Source organism: Dreissena polymorpha, chromosome 13 (assembly GCF_020536995.1).
Source record: "Dreissena polymorpha isolate Duluth1 chromosome 13, UMN_Dpol_1.0, whole genome shotgun sequence".
Taxonomy (NCBI): Eukaryota; Metazoa; Mollusca; class Bivalvia; order Myida; family Dreissenidae; genus Dreissena; species Dreissena polymorpha.
Genome location: NC_068367.1, coordinates 42,604,944 through 42,630,317, shown reverse-complemented (window position 1 = coordinate 42,630,317; position 25,374 = coordinate 42,604,944). Strand labels below are relative to the sequence as shown.

Below are 25,374 nucleotides of genomic sequence, written 5' to 3'. Positions count from 1 at the left end.
TATGAGACAACACTTTACGCACATGCATTAAACTCCTTTTCACAGAGCACAGCCCAAAATAGATTGCACCATATGTATTGCAATGAAACCATCCTTTGCATGTCAAACATTATAATATTAAAAAGGCAAAAGTGTTCCTCCTTCAAAGTCAGGTGTTATACAAAATACTTTTTAACACAATATTGCAACTGCCAAATATTGACTTTGGGAGCTGCAGTGGTGCAATTAATTATGATGTTATCTGCTTTCACTGGAAATAGTAAAAAAGGATCGCTAATCCCTTTATTGACCCCTATTAACAAACCATATCTACTAGTCGAGTGATCCAGTGTTGTATTTGACACATTATCAGCGATATATCGGCAAATTATTGATTTTATCGGGCATTCACACCAGGGTATTTTTATGATAAGTGTCGTTAATTGCTAGGGATAGATGCATCGTAGTGCATTAAGCAGATTGCTTTTGTATTTCATGGCCCAAATCAAGTCCAAAGATACTATTATTCCGCGGTATTCAGTGTATTTTATGTCAAACAAATCGAGCGCTGACCGAAACCAGAGACATAAATTTAGTTTCGTTTTTGGCTGATTTTCAGAAAATAATTTGTACAAATTGCATCAATCTAAATTTAGAGTTAATGGATGATTGGTTGAATAAAAACAGTGCTCGATGTGCGCACATCCTGTTGAACGTTAGGTTATCAATTTAGGACTCACAAAAATAAACAACAAGTGTTAAAAAATTAAAAGCCCATACAAAATGAAAGCAGTGCATGTCTGAGCATTGAATGTTTCACAGTGGAACCATTTGTTTTATGTAAACAACCTGCCCATTGATGACAGTACAACTACTTATTCTATGTAAACACCAGCACATTGATGACATGAACATTCAAATATAGTTCATACTATGTTGGGCTTTGCAAACAATTGAAGTATTGACCAAACCACTCTCTAAAAAATTGAACAATTGAATTCAGTTCACATATATATAGGAATTCTATTTGAGGCAAACTGTGTCCTGATGAATCTATTTTAACAGGCATTTATCATTTTCTTATTTTTTAATTGCAAAGAGGAAAATTCATACCAAACTCAAACAGAGTTCTTTTCTAATCTCAATGGCAAATTATATAATCATTAATATCATCTTTCAGACCCAAAGTTTACCAGAACCAAACAATTGTATGCTGTAAATATTTGTATGAGTGTTATTTATATACTTACATATCTTGAATAACCAGTGCATGCAAATATTTATTGTAAATTTATTGTACAATACATTCCTTGTAATGAAATGTTATTTTAATTGCTATATAATGCTGACATTTTTATTCCTTAATATGTGAATCAACTTCTTCTCTTTATTTACCATTTTCTCAATATAATTATAATTAATCCATAAAAAAATTCTAACCATCATTTTTAATTTAATAACTCAATTAATGTACTACATTGTGATATGCTCCTTTTACTTGCACATTATGACAGTTAAATCCCAGGCCAGAACTCTTGCAATTAAACATAAATTTTTGTATAGACATAATAATTGTTTGGATTTTAACACACGTAAATTGTTATCATCTGCTGTTTTACAGTGTCACTTCAATTATTCATGTTCATCCTGGTACGAAGGTCTAAATAAAGGTTTAAAATCTAAACTCCAAATTGTCCAGAACAAGATAATCAGATTTATAAAAGGTTACTCTCCAAGACATTCTATTACTTGGCAGGACTATGTTCATCTGAATATGTTAAATGTTAGCTATAGAGTAAAACAGCTAAGGCTTAACCACATGCATGGTCTATTATAAAACATGTCCTTCATATCTTAGAGAAAACTTTGTTAATGGCTCAAGAGCATCCAAGCCATTTAAATTTATCTTACCTAGTGTCTATCATACTTCTTGTAAACAGACATTCCTATATACTGGACCAAGAGACTGGAACTCTTTCCCTGACAATATTAAAAGTGTAAAAAACATTACCAGGTTCGAGCAATTAGTGAAAAAGCACCTTCTAGAACAACACGTATCAGAAAGTAAATGTGACTTTTTTATTTTACTAATACTCATGTTTCAACAATCATCTGTGATAATCCATGTTAAATTGTGATATTGTGCATAATAAGATGAATGCATACTCTTAATAATCCCGTTTTGTACCAAAATCTTAATTGTTAATTATTGATGTTTGTTTGTCATATGGTTATGTATCACTTTCTCTTTTTCAGTGTGTGTTTTATGGACCCCATTGGAAATAAGCTTTTAGCTTAATGGGTTATCCATAGGTCCTCAGCATTCATGCTCATATGAACATACTAGTGTTAAAAAAAATTCATGTATTGTTAAAAGTATGCATAATGTAACAGCGTTTTATTTGTTGCTTTTAAATTGTGTTGTTTTTTTTAAAGAAAATCAACCTAGTCTTAATTCCTTGATATCTGTGATATATTCTATGTTAATCTGTGATAATTTCTATGTCTTATGTGTCATATATGTGTTTGTGCTATTGACCTTAAATGTGAATAAATAAATAAATAAACGTTATCAACGAAAGTAAATGATCCTATATCTATTACATGACAGAATTAGGTCAGTGCAAATTTGACACTCATCCAACTAATATCAAACTTTGACAGACATTTTATTAAAAAAAGACTTAATTAAAAGAGACAAAAAGTGAATGTGAAACATTAATTCATGATATAAATTTGTGTTTACCTAGCACTTAGAATATGTGAAACCCATCTATATATGGCTTATGTTTTTGTCTGTTTTATATTAGGACATAGAGTGCACATAACACAATTTCTAATTTGGTAAATTGACAAAATTGAAAAAAAAAAGTTTAAGATTTGCAAATTGTTGGTGTAGTTGATACTTGCGAGGAAAGAGTAATGCTGAACAATAACTATGCTTTAAATATACCTTATATGCATTGTTTGACGATTCAAAAACCCGAAAATAAATAAGCTTTTCAAAAGCAAAACAATTAAATAATTTGGAGAGTTCTATTGTTATACACCACTCACTTTATGAGCATGGATGGCCCAGTGTTCAAGACATTTTTTTTCAGTTTAAACAATACATTTTTCAATTATTCTTTACTGTGATATGTGTTGTTCGAAAGAGTTAAATGAAAGCGTAATACAAACGTATTGTGGATCTGTCCAAGCTACATGTAAGTTTGACTGTTACTTAGTGTTTCTGAATTTTGGAAAGTTATTTTATTATAAACTAGGGAAATTGGTAGCCATAAGTAGACTTGTAAAGGTCACTTTTCAAATAGCACATTAATTTACAGGAAAAGCACAGTAACATATCACATTGCACTTGCATTACAGTTACAGCTGTACCTGAAGCTATTATTACAACTCCCCACAATCTACATTATTGGTCATCCACAAAATTGCAAACACATTATTAGCATTCTTTACAGTTTTGCTTGAAAAGCATGACACAGTATAATACATTGACCAATCTGCCTAGGCAAACAGAATCTATTTAATAAGGTTTTGTAATAATAATGCAGTACAATCGATAATTTGCACCTTCTCTTGCATCAGCATGTAGGAGGGTAATGAAATGGGCAAAATCAATGACAAGTCATAGGATGAAGGAGACATTTGTAATCAGTACACAATAGTTTTGCTACTAAATGTTGTATCTGCAACAAAAAGTACATTGTAACGAAAACAAGCCAAATACTAGAAGTTGAAGAGCTCTACAAACAAATTTGACAAGGCAATTTTCTTAATTGAGAGGTTCTGTCTAATTTGATGCAACAACATAGTAACATGCCTCTACTTTGTTCAGCTCAAACTAGGTTTTCATTTCAAGTTAAATCTTTGCAATTTTTCAAGGGGGACCAACCTGCAATCTGAGTGTGATTATTATAATTTTAAAACTCCTAAAAAAGTAAATTGTCTGTTGATTTAAATGTTAAACAATTGATTGACCAGGCCATCCTTAAAAAATCTTTTGTTTGGCATAACCAGAGCGACCCACTTAATTCGACCCGGACTGATTTTTAAAAATTTATATAATAATTTTTTGCTCGCCGAAAATTCATTCAGCTAAATTTTTTCCTTTCCGCTTTTTATCCTTTATTTGTGTTATTTAATTGAATACTCTTTCAAGGATGTCTAAAATAGCAACAAGGGCTGTTTGTAAAACATGCATGCCCCCCATATGGGCTGTCAGTTGTAGTGGCAGCCATTGTGTGAATACGTTTTTTGTCACTGTGACCTTGACCTTTGACCTACTGACTTGTAATCAATAGGGGTCATCTGCCAGTTATGATCAATGTGCCAATAAAGTTTCATGATCCTAGGCCAAATTATTCTTGAGTTATCATCAGGAAACCATTATACTGTTTCGAGTCACTGTAACCTTGACCATTGACCATGTGACCAAGTGACCTGAAATCAATAGGGGTCATCTGCCAGTCATGATCAATGTACCTATGAAGTTTCATGATCCTAGGCGTAAGCATTCTTGAGTTATCATCCGGAAACCAGTTTACTGTTTCGAGTCACTGTGACCTTGACCTTTGACCTAGTGACCTGAAAATCAATAGGGGTCATCTGCCAGTCATGATCAATGAACCTATGAAGTTTCATGATCCTAGGCCTAAGCATTCTTGAGTTATCATCCAGAAACCATTTTACTTTTTCGAGTCACTGTGACCTTGACCTTTGACCTAGTGACCTGAAAATCAATAGGGGTCATCTGCCAGTCATGATCAATGTACCTATAAAGTTTCATGATCCTAGGCCTAAGAGTTCTTGAGTTTTCATACGGAAACCATCTGGTGGACGGACGGACCGACGGACGGACCTACCGACCGACCGACATGTGCAAAACAATATACCCCCTCTTCTTCGAAGGGGTGCATAATAAACAAAACGCATAATTATTTGGGTCGCCTATTTATTTTACATATGCATATGCGATGGCCATTTAATTTTAACGAAACACGCGTTTGGAATTACAGTGAGGTGGCAATTTAACTCACACGATGTGACGTTATTTGATGTAAACACGATATGGACAATTTTCGGTATTTCGAAAGTGTTATTATTGGAATAAATTCTCACTATTACAGGGCTCGTGCTGTTGATTGCCATTTGTGAAAATATTGCGAATTTGACTAAAACAAGAGATGTGTTCGTCAGAAACACAATGCCCCCTATTGCGCCGCAATTTTATTTATTTATTTTTTGACCTTTGACCTTGAAGGATGACCTTGACCCTGAACTTCCACCAGTCAAAATGTGCAGCTTCATGAGAACCGCGCCGCTTGAATTTTTTTGTTGTTGTTTAACCTTTGACCTTGAAGGATGACCTTGACCTTGAAATTCCAACACTCAAAATGTGCAGCTTCAAGAGATGCACATGCATGCCAAATATCAAGTTGCTATCTTGAATATTGAAAAAGTTATGGCCAATGTTAAAGTTTTTTTAGGACGGACAGACAGACTGACATACTGACTGACTTACTGACTGACAGACAGTTCAACTGCTATATGCCACCCTACCGGGGGCATAAAAATATAATTTGCGAAAATGCTAAAATCTCATAAAATTTCATTGAAAACACCCGCCATTTTAATCTGGATTGTTTCTTTTCTATATTTTTCTCTTTGTTTCCATGTACGTTTTGAAGAACATGTGGTAGTTTGCCAATCAACATTGAGTTCGCGTACACATGAGATGACTTATTTGAAAAAAACATAAGAATGGGAAGAGCTATCGGGTAATATTGGGTCATTCATGCGCAGATACTGGAATACACAGGTGATATTGTTGTCTGCCTACAATATAACGGCCGATGTCAATTTTTAAGTCGTATAAAAAAATAAACAATTAAATGAAAAGAAGCACAACACTCAATAAATAATTTTTAAGCTGATCACTTTACACTTTTCTACCGACTATCGATCTGAATTAAAAGAGGATTATTAAATGATTAGTTACATGTCGAAGATTTTACACCTTTCTGTTATGGATTGAAATTTAAATGTTATAATTACTTGGTTTTTTACTCGAAAAATATTTTATTGCAAAGTAATATGTCAACCAAATAGTATATTAATTACGTATTTGCTAAGTTACTTGTTTTCATTTTCTGTAGTCAAATGATAGGCACATTTTATTTCATGTGCAAAATGCGTACAATTTTTCAGACTGTCGTTTGTGGATAACGTATATATTATATTTTCGATGTTCTTTATAGAAAAAAATAGAATTATGAATAAACGTGCAGTGATACGAAGAGTGCAGAAAAATCATTACTAATTTTCTTATCATGAGCCAGAAGACTTAGAGCTTTATTTGATAATTACCTTTGGTATGTGTCAGAGTTCAATGTCAGAAAAAAAATTCCCTACCTACCTACCCACCCAAATTTACCTGGGACGGGTTATGCCAAACAAACAATTTTTTAAGGAAGGCCCCATTTGCTTATAAGGAAAATGTGTGTATTACAGTAATTCACCTGAGTGTTATTTATGTGGGAGTTAAGACCTGCTATTTAACTCTTTACCACTTAGATACGTATTTTGACGTATATGTAGTCCTATAGAAAGTTAAATTTAATAGAATACGTTTATTACTAAAATCAAGTTTTAGAGGCTTTATAATGCCAACAATTAGATACTGATGACCAGCAAACAGCATAAAACCTGAACAGACTGTGAGTTACTCACGGGCTGTCCTGGTTTTATGCTGATTTTAAAAGCCATTTCCACTTTGCTTCTTATGGGGAAAAGGGTTAACCCTATGGGCCCACAAGCTCATGACCAATAATTGTGAATGAAAATCATAAGTTAATTAGGCGTTTTACCGCTTGTATAATGACATTTGAAATGATTTTTCAAGTTGTCCTCACTCACTTTAAATAGTGCTCTACACAACAATGTAATGAAAGGAAAATATTTAGATAAATCTGAAACATTTCATAATAAACTTGAAAACCAGTTAAGTCTTTAAAAAGTGTGAAGTCGCAATTGAGCTTGTAACAAATAGCTACACAAACATTATATTATTCACCATAATGTCGGACCTAAATATAATGCTCTGCAAATAGACTTTCTAACATTTCATGGCTTGCTTTATAATAATTAAATAAAAAAATTAACACAAAAACCTACTTGGATGGAAGACACGCTTTATAAAGACAAAAAAACAACCAAAGATGTCATTGTCCCATTTTCTTCTAGAACCTGTCAACGAGAAGAAAGCAATAGACGACACATGCAGGTAATGTTCATTGATAACAGACCTGTCAATGCGTGCCTGGATACAATTGCCATATTTCATGTCAGGCTCTACCATTACCATAACTCTAGTGACAATCTGCCTTCATAAATATTCAACTGAAATATCAGTCGAACCTTGCTCGTTCATTTTAATAAAAGACAATCTAGTCAATAATTTTTCTTTGTTCCTTTAGATAAAGCTTTCATTACATTAGAATAATACATGCAATCTCCAGAGAAAAATTATACCCTATGCATAACATAAATGCATCCCAATTATTAATCAATTTAACCAGGCTGTATTTTACAATACATATCAATAAATAACAGTACACTAAGTGAATAATTGATACTATAAACTTGGTGCATTTGTTTAAAAGGCATAATTTCCCCCCAAAAGCACTCAGCTGACACCAGTTTTCAATTAACCATACTTCATTGTATAACATTAAGCAGCAGGCTAATATGAAACTGTTGAGCAAGACTTGGTACCCCTTAGCAACATAGAATACAAAAATTCTTCAAAGGTATTTATTTATATCAAAAACATAAGAATCAGCATTCAATATATGGATGCCTCACTGATTTCTGGCCCCCACCCCAACACTGCATGCTTTCTGAAACGGTTTTAATTATAAACAAACATTGCACATTGTTTGGACAAGTAATTGTATTGTATTAAAGGGACTGTCCCATCAGATTTTGGCATGTATGATTAAAGCTTGTCATTATCTGCTTTAAATGCTTTATATTGATGAATTTAAACATTTGAACTAAAAATCTCCAGTAAATAATAAGAATACAATTTTTAAAAAGAAGAAAAAACTTTAACCTCCACAGGGATCAAACCACTGACCCCTAGAGTCATGGAGTTTTGGAGTAAAATGTCTCCCGACTTTATCACTCGACCATCCATGCTCACGTCAAGTGCTGAGGTATTTTTTTAGCTATATAAGCAATTCTCGTAGTTAGCCAAAATATCGATTTGCGTCGAACGACGCTTTTGACTGTTGGACAGTCCCTTTAAGTTAAAGCCCGCCACAGTTGTATACAATATAAAAATTCCAAACAAACAATATTCTTAATTTAAAATTATTTAAAAACCAAATTAAGAACCAATATTGGTCCTTCTCCAAACTCTGTCCTTCTAATAAATAGCGTGACTATACCTTCAACGTATTATAGTTCTTAAGTGAGTGTTTCTATTGCAAGGCATTTAATTAGACCATCGATTTTCAGAAATATGCACAGAAATGTGCTTCCATACTGAATAGACCAATCAATACAAATCTCCCACTCAATGTCCACCTGTGCATTTATTCATAAAGTACATCCCATTATAAATAGGACACAGGGAGATTTGTTTTAAATCATGTATGCATGTAAATATACCTTTAAACTCTGAAAAATCTTTATTTAATTACAGTGAACATGTATTCCCAGGGGCATAGCTGCTATTTGGCACAGCAGGCCCGGGCCTACAATTTTGTTTTAAACATGAAAAAATAAAAATGCTTCAACTTCGAAAATCGCATTAAAATGTTGATCCTGCGGGAGTGAGGTGTTAGAAATCTGCATTTTATATTGACATAATCCTCAAACAATGGATTCTGGTCATGTTCAAGGAACATATCTTCCATTTATCAACTCTACTTCTTTCTATGTGCATAGATTCTAGCTCGCTTCTTTTCACGTGACTTGCTGTTAGGCCACGACTTTTATATTTCTTGGTTTACAAAACCGCCGACCCTAAGTTTTGGAAAATGGGAAAATAAATAAAATCGGAAAATCGTCTTTTTTATATATATTTTATTCCCGACCGCACTGAAAAACGAGCGAAACGAGAAAAAAAAACGATCCGGTTTGAGTACGGTTGCGAATAAAATCAAGTAAGTACAATCAACGATTGGTTCACATATATTACAGAGATCGGGATATTTTTCAATGTGACACAGTATGTACCAGTCCTTTTATGGGAACTTCTCAAAATTTATTTAATTACAGACAATAGGAAAATCAGCGTCAGTAAAATGTCGACCGCATCAAAATTTATTTCCTAGTCTTTGACGCAACTATATTGTTTAACATGTTTATTATATTAAACAAACCCGATATTATAGTAGATAAAAAAGTATTACCTTGCAATTTGATAATTAGTATAAATAATCCAATAAAACACTGCCATTATTTACGATATATGTGTTTAGGAATTTTGTAAACACGTCCGCCATAGTTTATAGGAACTGTACAGAAAGTTTGGAAATCGGAACAAATCGGTATATCTCGGAAAATCATTGATAAATGTATTTGTCGTTTTAATGCTTAGGGCCGAGTAATTTCGGCAAATCGGAACTCAACTTGCGTAAAATACTAGCTCAATTAACCTTTAAACTCCGCCTCTGTTCTCTGCAAAAGATTCGAAGGCGGAGCTATGCACGTGCTATTATTAAATTGGAGGATTGCAATTGAGAAACAAACGCACGATTGGTTCGGCATGTTGATTGCTAGACAAAGGAAGCCAATTTTGTCGGCGCGAAATTTGTCGCTTTATTGCTTCAGACAGCAAGCGGCTTTCCTTTGATGACGTCAAACTGTCAATTCACACAGACTGCACATTTTCGGAAGACTTTAACTGGCTCCTTGTTTACAATTCCAGTAAAAACACTTGCTAACATGAAACTTTGGATTAAATTATCAAAATAAAGCAAACGCCAAGTTGACAAATATGATTGTATTAATTCGCGTCGGTTCAAATAAGACGTTTTGCGTTGTAAATCAACGAGTTTTCATGACAACAACAACTTTAACAAACATTGCCGCGACGACGCGGGGATCAATCTACCTCGATTTTTTTTCATGGACGATGTCATAAGTCGAATAAGAGCAAACACACACTTTGTGTATGAGTAGTTTATCTTATATAAGATTTATGCAACGGGCATCGCATTGCGTAATGGTGCGCATCGAATTACGGAAATGAAGCGCAGTTTTTCGTTTTAATGGGAGAAGAACGCATGTCATTTAATGGAGTGTTTAAAATTGCCTGATGTTACAAAAGGTGCTTTTAAGTGACTCATTTCATTTGAAGATATAGATGTGTTTCATTGCATAATTTGATTTTTCGTCTCTGTGTTAAGGTTATAAAAGATATGATGTCTTTGTTATTAGTATTAACTTATTTTTCCAATGTTTTTTTTTTGTTTTTTTTTTCGACCGCCCGATGGACCATTTTCAAAATAATTTTTGTAAACCAATAAAAAAAAAAGTCGTGGCCTTACAAGTTTTCCTACACATTCACAGAGAACTGGATGTTTTGATCGATGAAATCATCAACATGTTTTCCTCGGTTAAGAGTAGAAATATTGATTTAATGTAATTTATGCAATTGTTAGAACAATTAGTGTAATAGATCGACTGTAAGTAAGTTTTACACTCAACACGTTACGGTGCCGTTATAGACATGCAGACAGTATTATTGGAAAGAATTCCCATGGTTTGGCTTTTGAATAAGTGGAGTGTTACACTTTTTAATGTTTCTCTGTTCCATATTGTTTTAAAATTTAGTTCTCTGGTATAAAGAGTAAAATTTAGGTCTCTGACATTGAGATAAAACAGTAAAATAGCAAAGAAAAACAGGCCAAAGTCTTATATTTTCTTATCTCATTATTTGTCTAGATATGCTTTAAATCTCACCACAGGCGTTATAGGATTTTAAAAATTTCCGGTGTAGGACCCCAGGGCCCCCCGTTTTTATGTATCATATCCGGGCCTACAGCTAAAAAAATGCTAGCTACGCCCCTGAATCCATCAAATAAAGATTACATAAACAAGATAATATAGGAATTAACAGTCCTCTGCCTCTAAACGAAATTCACTGTAACAGAAAATGGTACCATCTCCAAGCCAATTTTTTCCCAATTTTCCCAATTTGAAGATTAATATTTCCCAAATCCTCGAATAAAATTAATCCAAAAGACAATTATAAAATCAAGGATTTGGTATTATTTTTATATTCATTTTATCTATTAAGAATCTGCTCAGAAATCTAATCATTTATCTTAAAAGCTATGGGAAGTAACTTTTTTTGGAACTGTAATCAACTGGTTTCCAATACAATTCATTATATATATTATGCATACTATGTTCATATGTTATATATAATTAATTGACCTAAAATGGCACTTACAGGAATACAAATTATTTTATTTACATTCAGTGAGTTAAGTCACAACTGAACCACACATATACAGCTTATAGATACTAATTTGTTTAATTGTTTCCAAAGGTATTATATAACCTCTAAAAGGGGTAAAAATACTGGTTTCCTTCTACTAGTTTAGCATCACTGGACCAACCCCAGGGGTTTTTCTGCCTATTTTGGGAAAAGGAGTCTGACCAAATTGGGAATTTTTTATCGACAAAATTGTCCATTTTGGGAATTTTTGCTTCGATGAAACGGCTCATTTTGGGAAAATATTGTGAATTTATCATGCTTAAACAAATCAGCGGTTTAACAAATAAATTTGTTTTTATTTGTTATTTTGTCTTCTTTATATAAACACATGCAATATTGGGCATGATCAACGTTTATTCAAGTACTGCAATTTTGTTTTTCAGTTACAGTTATACTCTGAGATAAGAACTGTACAGTCAAAAACTTACAGCAGATATTTTTTACCAAAACAAACACTGGTTAGTAACATAATTTACAGCATAATGTCTCTGCTTTCTGTTTTTGAAAGTATCACAGAGCTTCTCCAATGTTTTGTCATTCAGATCTAGACCTTCAATGCAGGTAAGCATCAGATGAGTAAGTTTGGTTTGTGTGAATGTGTGCTGTGTAATGGGGAGCACAGCAGGTTCATGGTGCTGAATCCTCGCTCAACCACAGCAGTGCTTGTTGGTATGATACACATCAGCTGGACATTAATAATCTAATAATCATAAGTCATGAGACACTTCTTTCTAAAAAAAAAAAAAATATTTTTTTTTTTTTTGGAAATTGGAATTTTTTTAAATATAATTTCGGTTTGGGATCGGGAACGCCTCCGTTTTCCGGAGGCGCAGACAGTGCTGAAAAACCCCTGAACCCTTAAACAATGGTTGGTTTTCCATTAGTCACTCAGGGTTGCTTGTCAATACAATGTCATCAATCATAAATTTAGCGCCAAAATAGAATAAATTACAAAGACAACGACTATGATATTATAATCAATTGAATTTTTAAAGAGATATCAAACCAATTTATTTTTATTTATTTAATAAATTTTTAATACTATTTCAAACCTAACAAGATTCAGCAACTTAATAAACGATACTTTGAGGTTTAAACTTGAGATTCTGTTGTTCACAACTGAACATAATTACTGAAATACTCCACAGGATAAATACCATTACATTATTATTGCAGCTACTTTAAACTGCTTTTTGGACTCAGGGCTCAACATTTACAGAAAAACCAACTTGCCATGCCGGGCAAGTACTACTACTTGCCCTGAACGTAAAGCACCTTGCCCAAACATGAAATATCACATCAACTGTAAACCTCATATTTTTAATAAACCAAAATGATACACCACAAAACCTTTTTTTCTTTTTGATCATTTAACACAATTATTACAGCAATTAAAGTCTAATTAAAGTCTAAATTAAATGCTCTTTGTTCTTTTTTTGCACTTTTCCGGGCGGACAACTACAGGGCTCGAATTTAACTTTTTTTTCTACTTGCAAAAAATTGCGAGCAGCTTTAATACCAACTTGTAAAATCAAAAACATTCTCGCAAATTCTGATGGAAACATAAAAAACCTTGGACATTAGTTTAGTACTATTTAAACAAAATAAAAGTACTTAACATGTATACACCTTTTATTTCTGCAACCATACAATTTAGATATCAGTTCCTTGGACCATAAGTGCCCACATCAGGTTGATTGACCATCTTCATCTACAACAAGTTTTAGTCTTATTTTAAGTTATTTTTCCCACTAATTCACTGTTTTTGTAGAGGGATTTAAAATCTGTTTTTTTCTAACTAAACGGTTAACTTTGCTTTATCTTTTGTATTATGTATATTTTGTGTTATTTCCGTCTGTGGGAATAAAGTGACAAGTTATTTTTCGCTTCAATGAACATGTGTGAATAGGCGACTGTTTAACTTCCAATACCATCCGCGTATCTGTATATACCAGTCTACATACAAGGTGCGTGCTTACGCATAAGGGTACTAATTGGGCAATCTATAAATTGACCTAAGATTTAGTGACCATGACGTCGAGCAGCATTATACCTACTCATCTCTTTCACTTTTTATTTACTCGCAAAAAAATACTAGTGGCTTAAAACTTAACTTGCAATCGGCATTTTTTACTCGCATTTTGCGAGTGTGCGAGTGTTAATTTCGAGCCCTGAACTAGATTATAAAATAACTTGCCCGCACCTAACTTTTACTTGCCAGGGACAATAGGACAACCGTTAATGTTGAGCCCTGGGACATTTATCCCACTCTGATTTAGCCAATTTTAGAAGGATTGTACAAGACAAAAAGACTCATTTACGTATAAGGAATACAAAGACATTTATAAGATTGGCCCCATAACCAATTAATTATTAACTGGAAACAAATCAATTTCAAATCAATAGATTTTTTTTTACAAAGAAGCATAAAAGTCTTAAAGATGACAGAGTTGTTTTGTGAAATAATCTCAATGTTTCATAGAATTAACATAACGTGACCACTAAAACAAACACAACACACATGGGACAACAATAAATATGTAGGGTAGATTATAAAAACAACAGCTACATCTACAAGCCCTTATCCTAATACTCACATAGCAGGCAACATTACAGAGTGAACAGTCACTGTCAGTGGGCTAGACTACTCGCAGTCATTCTCAGCCCTTGCGAAACAATAGGGTAGGAGACCAGTGAGCCATTTATATCGATACTCTGGGCTAGGCTCTGGTTATTGGACGGTTGCAGGCCAGACATTGTTTGTGGGAGAGAGATGGGTACAATCGCAGGCGGGTTCATTGACAGGGTAGCGGTGTTGAGCGTCTGAGGTGCTGCAATGCTGCACTGCCCCCCTGGGCCTTGGGAAGCAGCCAGCACCTCACGGACCATTCGCTGTTGTAAAGCTTGTTGCTGCTGCTGCGTTATAGTGGACAAGTCATTGCTCAGCGCTATTTGCTGTGCTAGGCTGTTATTTAAATGATTCAAGGATGAAGCTTGCAGTGCAGCCTGAACACCAGCGGAGTTTAATGTCTGCAATATACTGGTTTTACTCACTCTGTAGCGTGCATTTTGCTCCAAGAGTACCTCGTTGGTTGCTGTGAGGTCTGCAACTTGCTTTTTCAGCTCATCCACTTTCTTTCTCAACATTGCATTCTCGTCTTCAAGCAGCTGATAGCTAAGTGGCTTTGAATTTGGTGAAAGCTGTGGGTATCTACTCTCAAAAGATCTAAATCCATCATTTGAAAACTCTGGATCAAGTCTCCTACGTTTTATGCTCACTTCAGGTTCAAACTCGAACCTATCAAATCTTGGGTCCTTATTAAAAACTTCTTTATTAAAAACTTCCCTTCCTTCCGATTTTCGCTGTAAAAATTCGTATTCCGCACTTGATATGTGTCGATATTTACACTGATTGCCACGTTGACAACTACCTTTCAAATTATCCTTACATATAGGAACACCACCTTTAGCCACCATTTCTGCATGATTCACACCGATGCCAAGCGAGGCAGCTTGCAGAACACGTGGGGGAAGCTCACCCGTTGATCTAGCATGCTCTTCTTCCTCCCTGGTACAGTGGAGAAATTTACAATTTGGTCTTCTGCAACCATTGTTTTGGAAATCATGACAGAATGTGTACTCAGATATTTTCTTAAATTCAGTTGTTTCTTGTTCTCCTGGGTGTCGGTATCTGCACCGTTGACCACGCCGGCAAACATTGCGCAGAAAATCCCGACAAATGTCGTTTGTATTACCACTCTCACTCCCACTTTCACTATGGTCAGACATTTTTTCACTGCTTTCTGACATAGTGTAATGATTCTCTTTAGATCTTGATCTTTTGCGTTACTTGAACAGCATCCAAGCAGAACTAGCGCCAGTAGTTCACAAGACACAGAGCAAGTAATGACTTTTCCAAATGCTTATGTACCCTGAATAAGCTTGCTCTAATGGTGAATCATTCAGGAGAAGTATCTGAAACAATTTTAAAAAGTCAATGGTAGGGTTTTGTCTCAGATAACAAAAATATATCTTTATTTCTGTGTAAGAATTTATTTATCTTCATCCATTAAAGGGTAATGTAAAACATATTTGCACTCTTACTATAATTTTCTCCACTCATTCAAGAAAAGCATAAATACAACAACTGTATCTCTTATTATACATTAAACTTATTGCAGTATAGCATTTGGTAACACAATTTGTCAAAACTCAGGTCTTGAATGTTAATAACATAAGACATGTCAAAGTTGTCACAAGCATATATTTAAGAATGTTGTAAACAGGAAAGAATTTACAAAGACATCCCGATTTTCCATACACTGCCAACATCCAATATATCACAAATGTCTCGACTACACATGAAATATCATTCCATTAATCACAATTTAAAGTTCATTAAATATAAATTGAAACTGTAAACTAACTTTGTTTATCTTCCAACTGCATCTTTTAATGACAAATTTTAATTCAAGGGAGGTAAATATTAGAATTACAGGCAACAAACCACCATGTGTTGAAATTAAGTATGAACACAATAAAACAAATTTGATGTTAACAAAATCTTGCTACTTCACTACAACTTTTTTTTTATTTAAATAAGGAACACATCAGAATGTTAAGTTTTGTGATAATTATTATATTGCCTGATTGAATATTTAAAAAAAAACTGTATTTTATCCTCAAAACTGTACATGTTACTACCGGTACATGTACATACATAGCAACTCTAAATGTTGTGCATGCTTAAAAGAGATGAGGACCAATTAAAGAGGCATGAAACCTATATCAAAAGCATATGCTATGCATTATTATGCTTTTGTATGAATTGCCATTCATAATTATGCAATATATATTTATATCTGCAGGCTAAATATTTTCAAATGTTAATTCTCAAACAAAAGATTACTATATCAAAAGGTTTCTGTCAAAATTGTTACTTGTTATAATAAATCAAATTTTTTATATCATGCAATGGTTTAACGAAGCCTTAATTTAAATTAATAAAGAGAATTATACGAATGACAATTACCTACTTTCTGACACTTGAGTGGCATGCCATTTGTTCTTTAATTTGTTCTGTTTTAAAGGTACGTGCTTACAGGTATCACTGATTTAAATGAACAATTTTATTCATAACAATTTCCCAAAGTTTTTTTTTAATGTTCATGTTGTTCTGCTTTATAATATATAAGCGTGTGAAAGACATTATTATATCTCTGTGTAAATGTGGCTGATAGTGGCAAAAAATTGAATGTAATGTTAACAAAAATCCATTGCAAATTATACAGAGGTTCTGTGTTTGTAAAAGAGATTAAAGAGTAGGATATCCAATTTTTAACTTATTTATTCTTGGCATATAATATGTAAATTTGCTATTAACTAAATTTTGATATAACATTTAGACAAACAATTTAGCCGAAACATTAACCCCAGTATGAAGTTATCATTTTTATTAATGAGTCAAATACATGAAAAAAAATCCATAAAATTGCGAATATAAACATAATTCAATAAATGCAGCTATGACCACTCAGTTACAAGTGGTATGTAATGATTCAATACAATTGTGAAATTTAGAGTTCTTTGATGTTATTAACAATGCACTGATTAATCAGCACACTGTTAACTTTAAACAATGGTTCAGTTGCTATTGTTTCCTAACAAAATTGCAACAAATTTAATTTCAATTAAATTTGCTTTACATTTATTATTATTTCATGCCAACACATCACAACATCAAAATATGACAAACAAGACAAGTATCATTTCTTAACATGTTACTAACTTCATATACTGTTTATTTTATGATAGATAAATTATGATGATATTTGTAATTCTAGCCCATGTTTACATGTTGATAAGGTTTATTTATTATGATGATGGTAATCTATAGATACTTTATGTTGAAGGCAAATGCTCTCGCTTTGAGTAAGATGATATGCTGGTATGATTTGTTTTCGAACACAATGAATTATTTTATTTTCTAATAATAATAAAAATAGTTATAGCAATAATAATGATAATAATATTGATAATTGTAAAAATAAAATTGATATCATCTGAATCTAATCATCCTGTTACTCATAATCATTACCATCAACATCAACATCAACATATCCGGACAAACGGCACCCGGACAATCGGCACCCAGTGTTTTTTTGCATATGCGGACAGTCGACACCCTGTAAATGTGTCGACCCGGACAATCAGCACCCGATTTAATTGTATACCCAGACAAACAGCATCCGATTAAATGCGATCGATAAAGCCCGTCAGCACCTTGTTGAACTAATTATGTTATCAAACCAAGTTCAAGTCCAAAATGTTATTGCATAAACATAATAGAATGTTACAGCACAATAAATAATAGTGACATAATATAAGTGTGGATTGATTAACGTTATCTGCTAATTTGTTTAATAACCCCTCTAAACAATTTACAAATATCAAAGACAATTGGGCTAATAAGAATTAACAGGTCAAAAGAGTTAGTTAAAATGTGGTAACTGACTAATTATCTGCAACTCATCTTGTTACCAGTTGTTTTTAAAAATATATACTATATTCGATATTTTACCGAGCGGAATTGTCTTTTTATTAAAATTGGATTAAGTGTTCGTGTGTCGTATGAATAGATAGCGTTGCAGGAAATTAAAATGATTGTTGTCAAACCAAAGTACGGTTGACATAAAATGCATTATTTTTCACTTTACGCGATATTGTGTTAGTATGTTGATGCTCCATTAACAAATATAAGTGTATTTGAAGTGAAAACACCAAAAATAAACAACCAGTGCTCACGCTGATGCCAGGCATTAACGACAATGGCGATTATTTTATTAACTGGCTATTATTTCTTAAAATTGACAAGAAAAAATGGCGATTATTTTATCCCGACCACCTAAACAAAAGTTTGCCTCTACAAATTTTCCGGAGAGTGCAAAACGCGTGCAAATCGGGCCATCAAGCAGGAAAAATCAGTATCAAGATTACTGTGTACACACTCAAGCCTGTGTATTTTCATACACGCGTCAATTAACTTGTGCAACATCGTGGCCTAGAGCGTTTTTCTCAATCAGTGTCCGGCAGAAGTGATAAATTTAGGAAAATTTCTTTAATCTCCCCGTGCTTTACCAATTATCTGTAACTGTTATTTCTTCATATTTTTTTTCGCAAATTATTATTTAATCGTCATTATTGAAAATCGCCGCGAATATTGTCGGCTGGTTTTGTTTTTCACGCTGTTTGTTTTCTGCAATTAGATTGCGTTGAACATTGCTTGATGAAATAATTATTTATTCGCTATCAACTAATAATCCCCGTAATTACCGCTATTTGTCGTCACAATTTACAAATACCTTTCGTTTCACCGATTTTTATTCCGAATTTGCAAATTTTGTTAACAAAAGTTTAACCTTCGTCGCTTATTTTAATCAATTACAAGTGTGAAATGATTTAAAATTAAAACCGGTGCATCCGATGTTTTACTTCAAGTGCGGCCGATCAACCTCACCAATGATTACCCAAACAAATTATATGTACATGTATACGAAATTTAATTTGAAGACACCTCACTACACGGAGATGGTACTTTTTATCACAATTATGTCCGTCAGGCATTATTTATATTGACGTTTTAGTACTTGACCGTAGTCGACCCTAAAATTAAAATCTCTATATTATTAGTTTTCAACCGATTTCAACCGGATTTTCAGTGATATCCTCAATGAAAACACAATTTCTTACGATTCTGTGACTGTCCATATATAAAGCTATGACAAGGGACTTTAAATAGGGTGCCGTTTGTCCGGGTTTACAATTAAATCGGGTGCCGATTGTCCGGGTCGACAAATTTACAGGGTGCCGACTGTCCGCGTATGCAAAAATACACTGGGTGCCGATTGTCCGGGTGCTGTTTGTCCTACAATCGTCGCTACCAGTTAAGTCACATGCAGCATAAACACTAACACTAATCATTTTCAACATAATTTCTTCTTCTCATTATTATCACCACATGAACCACAGCAACAATATAATTATATACTACCGAAAACTAGAGTTGACAATATGTTAATTTCTATTTGTGGCCACTGCAGGCAAATGTTTATGGAAAGGGACTTATATTATATAGTTCACATATGTTGGTATTTAAAAAAAAGTTAATACATTATATATAATTTACTTATAACACAACTATATTATTTTAAAAAGTCTGTCCCTCTTCAAGCACAAGATAACACTATCACAAGCCTTGTTACAAACACTTTATTATTTTTACTATTTCTATAAATGATTTTCATGTTTTCTTAACATTTTCCTTCATTAGGATTAATATTTTGCTTATTTTAAATTGAATATAATGCATACATTCTATTTTAAAACGATGATACATTTTTTACACTTATTATTTTTCTAAACTGTGAACAAGTCTCTTCAAACAATTCACTGAATAAATAATTTATTGAAGACCATTATGTTTGAACTACCAAAATATGAAGAAAACTCCTTAAGTCTTAAAACGAATAGCCAAAGTTATGATGCATTTATTGGAGGTTTATCTATTCTTTAATCAAAACAGATTTCATATATTGTCTTAACCACTGAAGGCACACATTTGTTTTAAAATATTTGAAATGAAAACAGATGTTTCAGAATGGTACAGAACTATTAACAGATGCAATAACTATTGTTTAAATAAACCCTTAACTACTTTTGCTGCATGTTTTTGAGAATTCCCACACAGAAATATTGTTTGAAAATGTTTGATGTTGCACTTCAACACCATATTTGCACCTCATATCAAATGTATTAATAATAATAAACTTGGTAAACTTAGAAACCTAAGATTTGTACAATAAGACAACCAAATTTAAACACAACCCAGTCCCAGATTTTTAAACAGAAAACTGCAAACAATTATGTTGTTCAGCTGCCTTGATTAAGCACTTAAAACAAGTATATCCCAACATAAAATCATTATCTCATCTTGCAGACTCACTGGCTGCTATGGATAATTAGAAAGACATAGTAAATTTTGGCAAAGTCTGAGTATTAAAAATTACATAAGCCCTCCCAATCTTTTTAAAGTTTGAACCTTCAGGTTATTTACTACATGTACATTAAACATGAAAGTTTACTTGTTTTCTTAAATACATGTGTGTTACTTTAAGTTCACCCATCATCAGGTCTTATAGGGCGAAATAATTTAAGTTATACGAAAATCCTTATTAAATTGTAACAATAATTTTATTGCAATATCTGTTCTATAATATTTTTTTTTTGGTTTAGGGTTCAGACATTTTCATTTGTATTGATTGCATGCCAAAATTTTTACAACTTTTACTTTTGGTATTAGACTCAATTATCTACCTGTTATATAACTTGAAAGTGAAGTATCTAAATACTTGTATCAAGTCATTCTTTATCAAACTTGTATGTCAATTATTGGGGTAAATGATGCATCAACTATTTTAACAGCTAAATTGATATGTTTACTTCTACATTTAATTGTCAATAAATCAGAAGATGTGAGATAATGTGTACTTATAATTTTCACATAAATATTGTGTGCACAAACTATAGGTAAAACAATTGCTTGAAGTTTAAAAAATATTTTAACAGTAACTGATGGTTTGGGAAAATTCTCACACTTGAAGCCTTAAAGATGGATTTGCACATCGGCAAATTAAATAATGTAAATTCAAACATTAAAAGTTAACCAATTAATAAAACTATATATTAATTCAAGTGGTGTTTATTGATGTTTTCACAGATAAACAAGAAGGCATTATGGCCCTAAATTACTCACTTGCATTAATGGGTCACAAATGTCTTGGTGACATCCCCGGCGAAATGTTGTTCATGATTTCATGAACACTTCAAGCCAATCAAGAACTGTTCATGAACGGTTCTGAAAAAGTTCCTGAGCTTAGTTCATGAACTTTTGGACATGAACTGTTCTTAAGACATGTTCATGAACTGTTTATGAATTATTGTTGAACATTTCAAAGTTCATGAACAGTTCTTCATCTAACCATAAATACTTAGTGATGAACATTTCATGCACAAGTATTTCTAATGACTTTTCTGAGACAGACTTTAAGGATCCATCATGAATAATTCATGAATTCCTTTGTGCTAGATGTTTCATACATATTTTTGAAAGTAATATTGAAATGTCTAGCATACAAATCTTGTAGATTTGTGAAACCTGTGAAGTTAGTATGAATATGCATAGTACTTTCACCACTTAAGTTAGAGTTCTTGACCTGTTCTAGAGAATTTTAAGAACATTTGTACAAGAACTGTTCAAGAACTGCCTTCAGGAACACTTCAATAACTTTTTAAGGACCTTTCCTGTTCTTGAATTATTCTTAAACTATTCTTGAACACTTTAAGAACTTTTTTGAACAACATGTTTCCTTCTGATGTTCTTAAACAGGTCTACACAAGTTTTTTGAATGTATGATGGACTTTTTTAGAATCCAATATGTCAGGGCTCGCGCTAGGGGGCGACGTGAGCGACATAGTCGCTTTCCCTACGCCAAATGTCGCCTAAAATGTAAGAAATCGTAGATAAAAAGCGACTTCCAGTCGCTCTTTCATCGGAATTTGTTTACATCCGGTTTTCTCGATGTCAAGGTATGATTACATTTTCCAATACACACTGTAACTGCCCGAAGCGTGTCGCAATCGAGCGACATGTAATTTGAGGTAGACCCCGCCCCCTATTCTCCCAACCTCCAAACTTATCCAATCGGCGAACGTCAAGTCAGTGTTCAACTCGAATGCAGTCACGTGCGTGTGGGGTGATAATTGAAGTTTACTGACGTCTTTCAAGTGTTATTGATTTGATATTGATTAGGGATAATCCACGGGGGTGATGTTGCCATATTAATTGATCAATTAATGTGATAACGATGAATTATGCCCAAAGGGCATGGTTTGTTATCAGATCACTAATAAGCCTTTTGTTGCAGACGATAGTCACATGCTGTGAAAGATTATCTCTGAGGTCACGCGGCTCAGGTCACGCTTGGTTAGGCACTATCACACTCGAATGAAATCAAACTCAGCACTATTGATTTTTTTAAACTTCTGAAATCTTTGGCTATGATTTTTTGTGTGCAAAAATATTGATTTTTTTAATTCAAAGTACCTTTTAAAATTTGAAAATTAATCTATTTTTTAATGCGAATATGCGGTCAATTTTTAGTCCAAAATTACGGCATGGAAAATCATATTTGTGTTTGGATTTTATTTCTAAACTTTAAATCACTGTCTGTCCTCAATCATGATGAATTTTAACATGAATAGGGACAGACAGTTGTTATTTCAACAAATAATGAGCTTGTTTGGAAGGAGGATTTACCACTCACCAAGTAAAATGTAATTCTTATATTGTCATATCTTTTCGCGACCTTACAAAACTGTTAACGTTGTTGACATTAGTTGAAATAACGTGTTGTAAAATAAATATATCCTATAATTAGCAATAACTATGTTTCATTTTAATCTTCAGACTGGATGTTACTTCATGGTGACATTGATCATTGTTTAGACTTTAAATTTGTCAATATAGATTTTTGTTTTCATTAATATTATTATTGTTGACAAACATTGGCTCAAAGTTATTCAAAGCAACGAATTTAAGTGTTGATAATCACAACGTTTTTTTTTACCACAAATTAACAAAGCTGCTTAGCATACAGGGATTTTTCAGCACTGTCTGCGCCTCCGGAAAACGGAGGCACTCCCAAAGCAAACGGACCCAATCCCAAACCGAAATTATAATAAACATTCCAAATTTTTTTTAAGAATGAATTGTCTTATAATTTGTGTGACTAACCAGTGTTTGTTTTGGTCAAAAATATCTGCTATAAGGTTTTGACTGTTCAGTTCTTATCTCAGAGTGTAACTGTAACTGAAAAACAAAACTGCAGTACTTGAATTAACGTTGAACATGCCCAATATTGCATCTGTTTATATAAAGAAGACAAAATAACAAATAAAAACAAATTTATTTGTTAAACCACTGAATTATTTAAGCATGATTAATTCACAATTTTTTCCCAAATGAGCCGTTTCATCGAAGCAAAAATTCCCAAAATGACCAATTTTGTCGATACAAAATTCCCAATTAGGTCAGACTCCTTTTCCCTAAATAGGCAGAAAAACCCCTGGCATATGTCATATTTCAAACTCAAACATAAATATTTATGTTGGCTACTGCTTCAATTATCATCTTTGAAATACTTAAGTCTTTATTACACTATGTATGTTCACATCAAAATGGATTGAATAAAGAGCTAGTAAAATTATGGTTATTTATCTGTTGTGTCGATTATTACTATCACATATATGTATGTTGTAACCCCTTACAAGCAAACCCTTTGTCCGAGTCTCTCCACTTCTCCCTAACGTCTCCTCACTTCTCCCTAAATCAGTGTCTAGGGAGAAGTCACTTCTCCCTAAAATTTGAACCCAGCGTGAGCCCTGTATGTTCTTAAAAGGATCTGTCATTGTTCTTGGAAGACTTAAAAGACAAGTTTAAGAACGTTTTAAGGACATCTTATTTCAAGAACAGTTTAAGATGATATCAAGAACTCAATGTACATTGCATTGCTGTTTTTACAAAGAAAGAATATTGTGTGCACAGGAAGTTGAAACGGAAGGCACATGGTTTATGTTATATTTGAAAATGTAAGTCTTTAGTAAATTCAGGGGTCTCGCGAGTGGGCGAAATGGGCGATTCCTTCGCCAAATTAATCTTCACTTCGCACATTAATTTCATGAAGGCGAAGTGACTCCTCCTCCTTTTAATGATTTACTTTGTGCCAGACATTGACCGATTAAAATCTATTTGATGTGGAGAATTGGACACAGGAGGATTCTCAGCCATTAGTGCCCCATGTACAAGTCATGCAGGTTTTTTGGGGGGTTGTTGGGGATGGGGCCTTTAGCCCTTATGTGGGGGAAATTTTACGCATGATTTTCTACTTTGGGAAAAAAAAAATTTCTCTCTCATTATAACATTTGTACATGTTTGCACTATATTCATTGCTTTTTTTCATAATTTAGTACGTTTGACAAGATTACAGTAAAAAAGAATTGAGATATAATAATCACGAGACATATCTTTCTATTAAATTTTTTTTTTTTTTTTGGGAGGGGGGGGGGGGGGAATTTTTTGGACCGGAAAGGGAAAAAAACCCAGCCTAGTTTGGTGGGGGAAAACGCCGATATTCGACGTCTGTTATATAAGGTAAAAAAAACCTGTCATGCTAAGTTGAACATTCAAAAGAAACAGCCTGGAGCTATTACACTTCTTGAAATTGTTAATAGATGATGCCTTGATTAATTGCCTTATGCTGGCAACCAATAACTATGATTTAGCTATGTTAAATAGCCCATTAAATAATACTAAGGAACGATCAAATGGGATGATGTAACCTAGCACTGGCAATAAATATGGGGCTCATTTACAGGTCAGATTCGGAATCTCTGCTGTAAAATGAGATTTTAAATGAATTTTTAATTTAAAACAAATATTTGCAACAAAATATGAATTTGATTTAATGTTGAATTGCTTAAAATTAACAAGGAAGTTAAAAGATTCTGAACATTACTGGCTTGTTACAATTGAAGTTTCTTTGATACACCTGTTAAGGAAAAAAAGTAATTAAAAGTACAATTATAATCAACAATCAATGAGAAATAAGGAAAATGTTGGTTTTATACACTTAAAATGTCTTATTGTATAAAACAAGTGAAGAGTTGATTAAAAGCTGAACAGAAACCACTAAGTTGCTGTAAAATATACGTAAAACTAAGATCTATGACCAAAATGTACCATTTCTACCAAATATGTT

At 33.2% G+C, this 25,374-nt stretch overlaps 1 protein-coding gene across 8 annotated transcripts in view; it reads right to left on the bottom strand.

Annotated features, from left to right (window-relative positions):
• LOC127856174 (zinc finger CCCH domain-containing protein 10-like) overlaps positions 1-25,374 on the bottom strand; it is a 572,427-nt gene that overhangs the window by 446,093 nt on the left and 100,960 nt on the right. For 5 of the 8 annotated variants that reach the window (XR_008037883.1, XR_008037881.1, XR_008037880.1 and 2 more), the window contains exon 3: positions 14,098-15,475. Coding sequence is in view for 3 of the 8 variants with exons in the window: in XM_052392241.1 (XP_052248201.1) it covers positions 14,132-15,310 (1,179 nt within the window). In the remaining 5 variants the exon portion in view is untranslated. The remainder of the gene's footprint in view (positions 1-14,097; positions 15,476-25,374) is intronic. The other 3 variants (XR_008037884.1, XR_008037882.1, XM_052392240.1) reach the window with 1 other exon arrangement.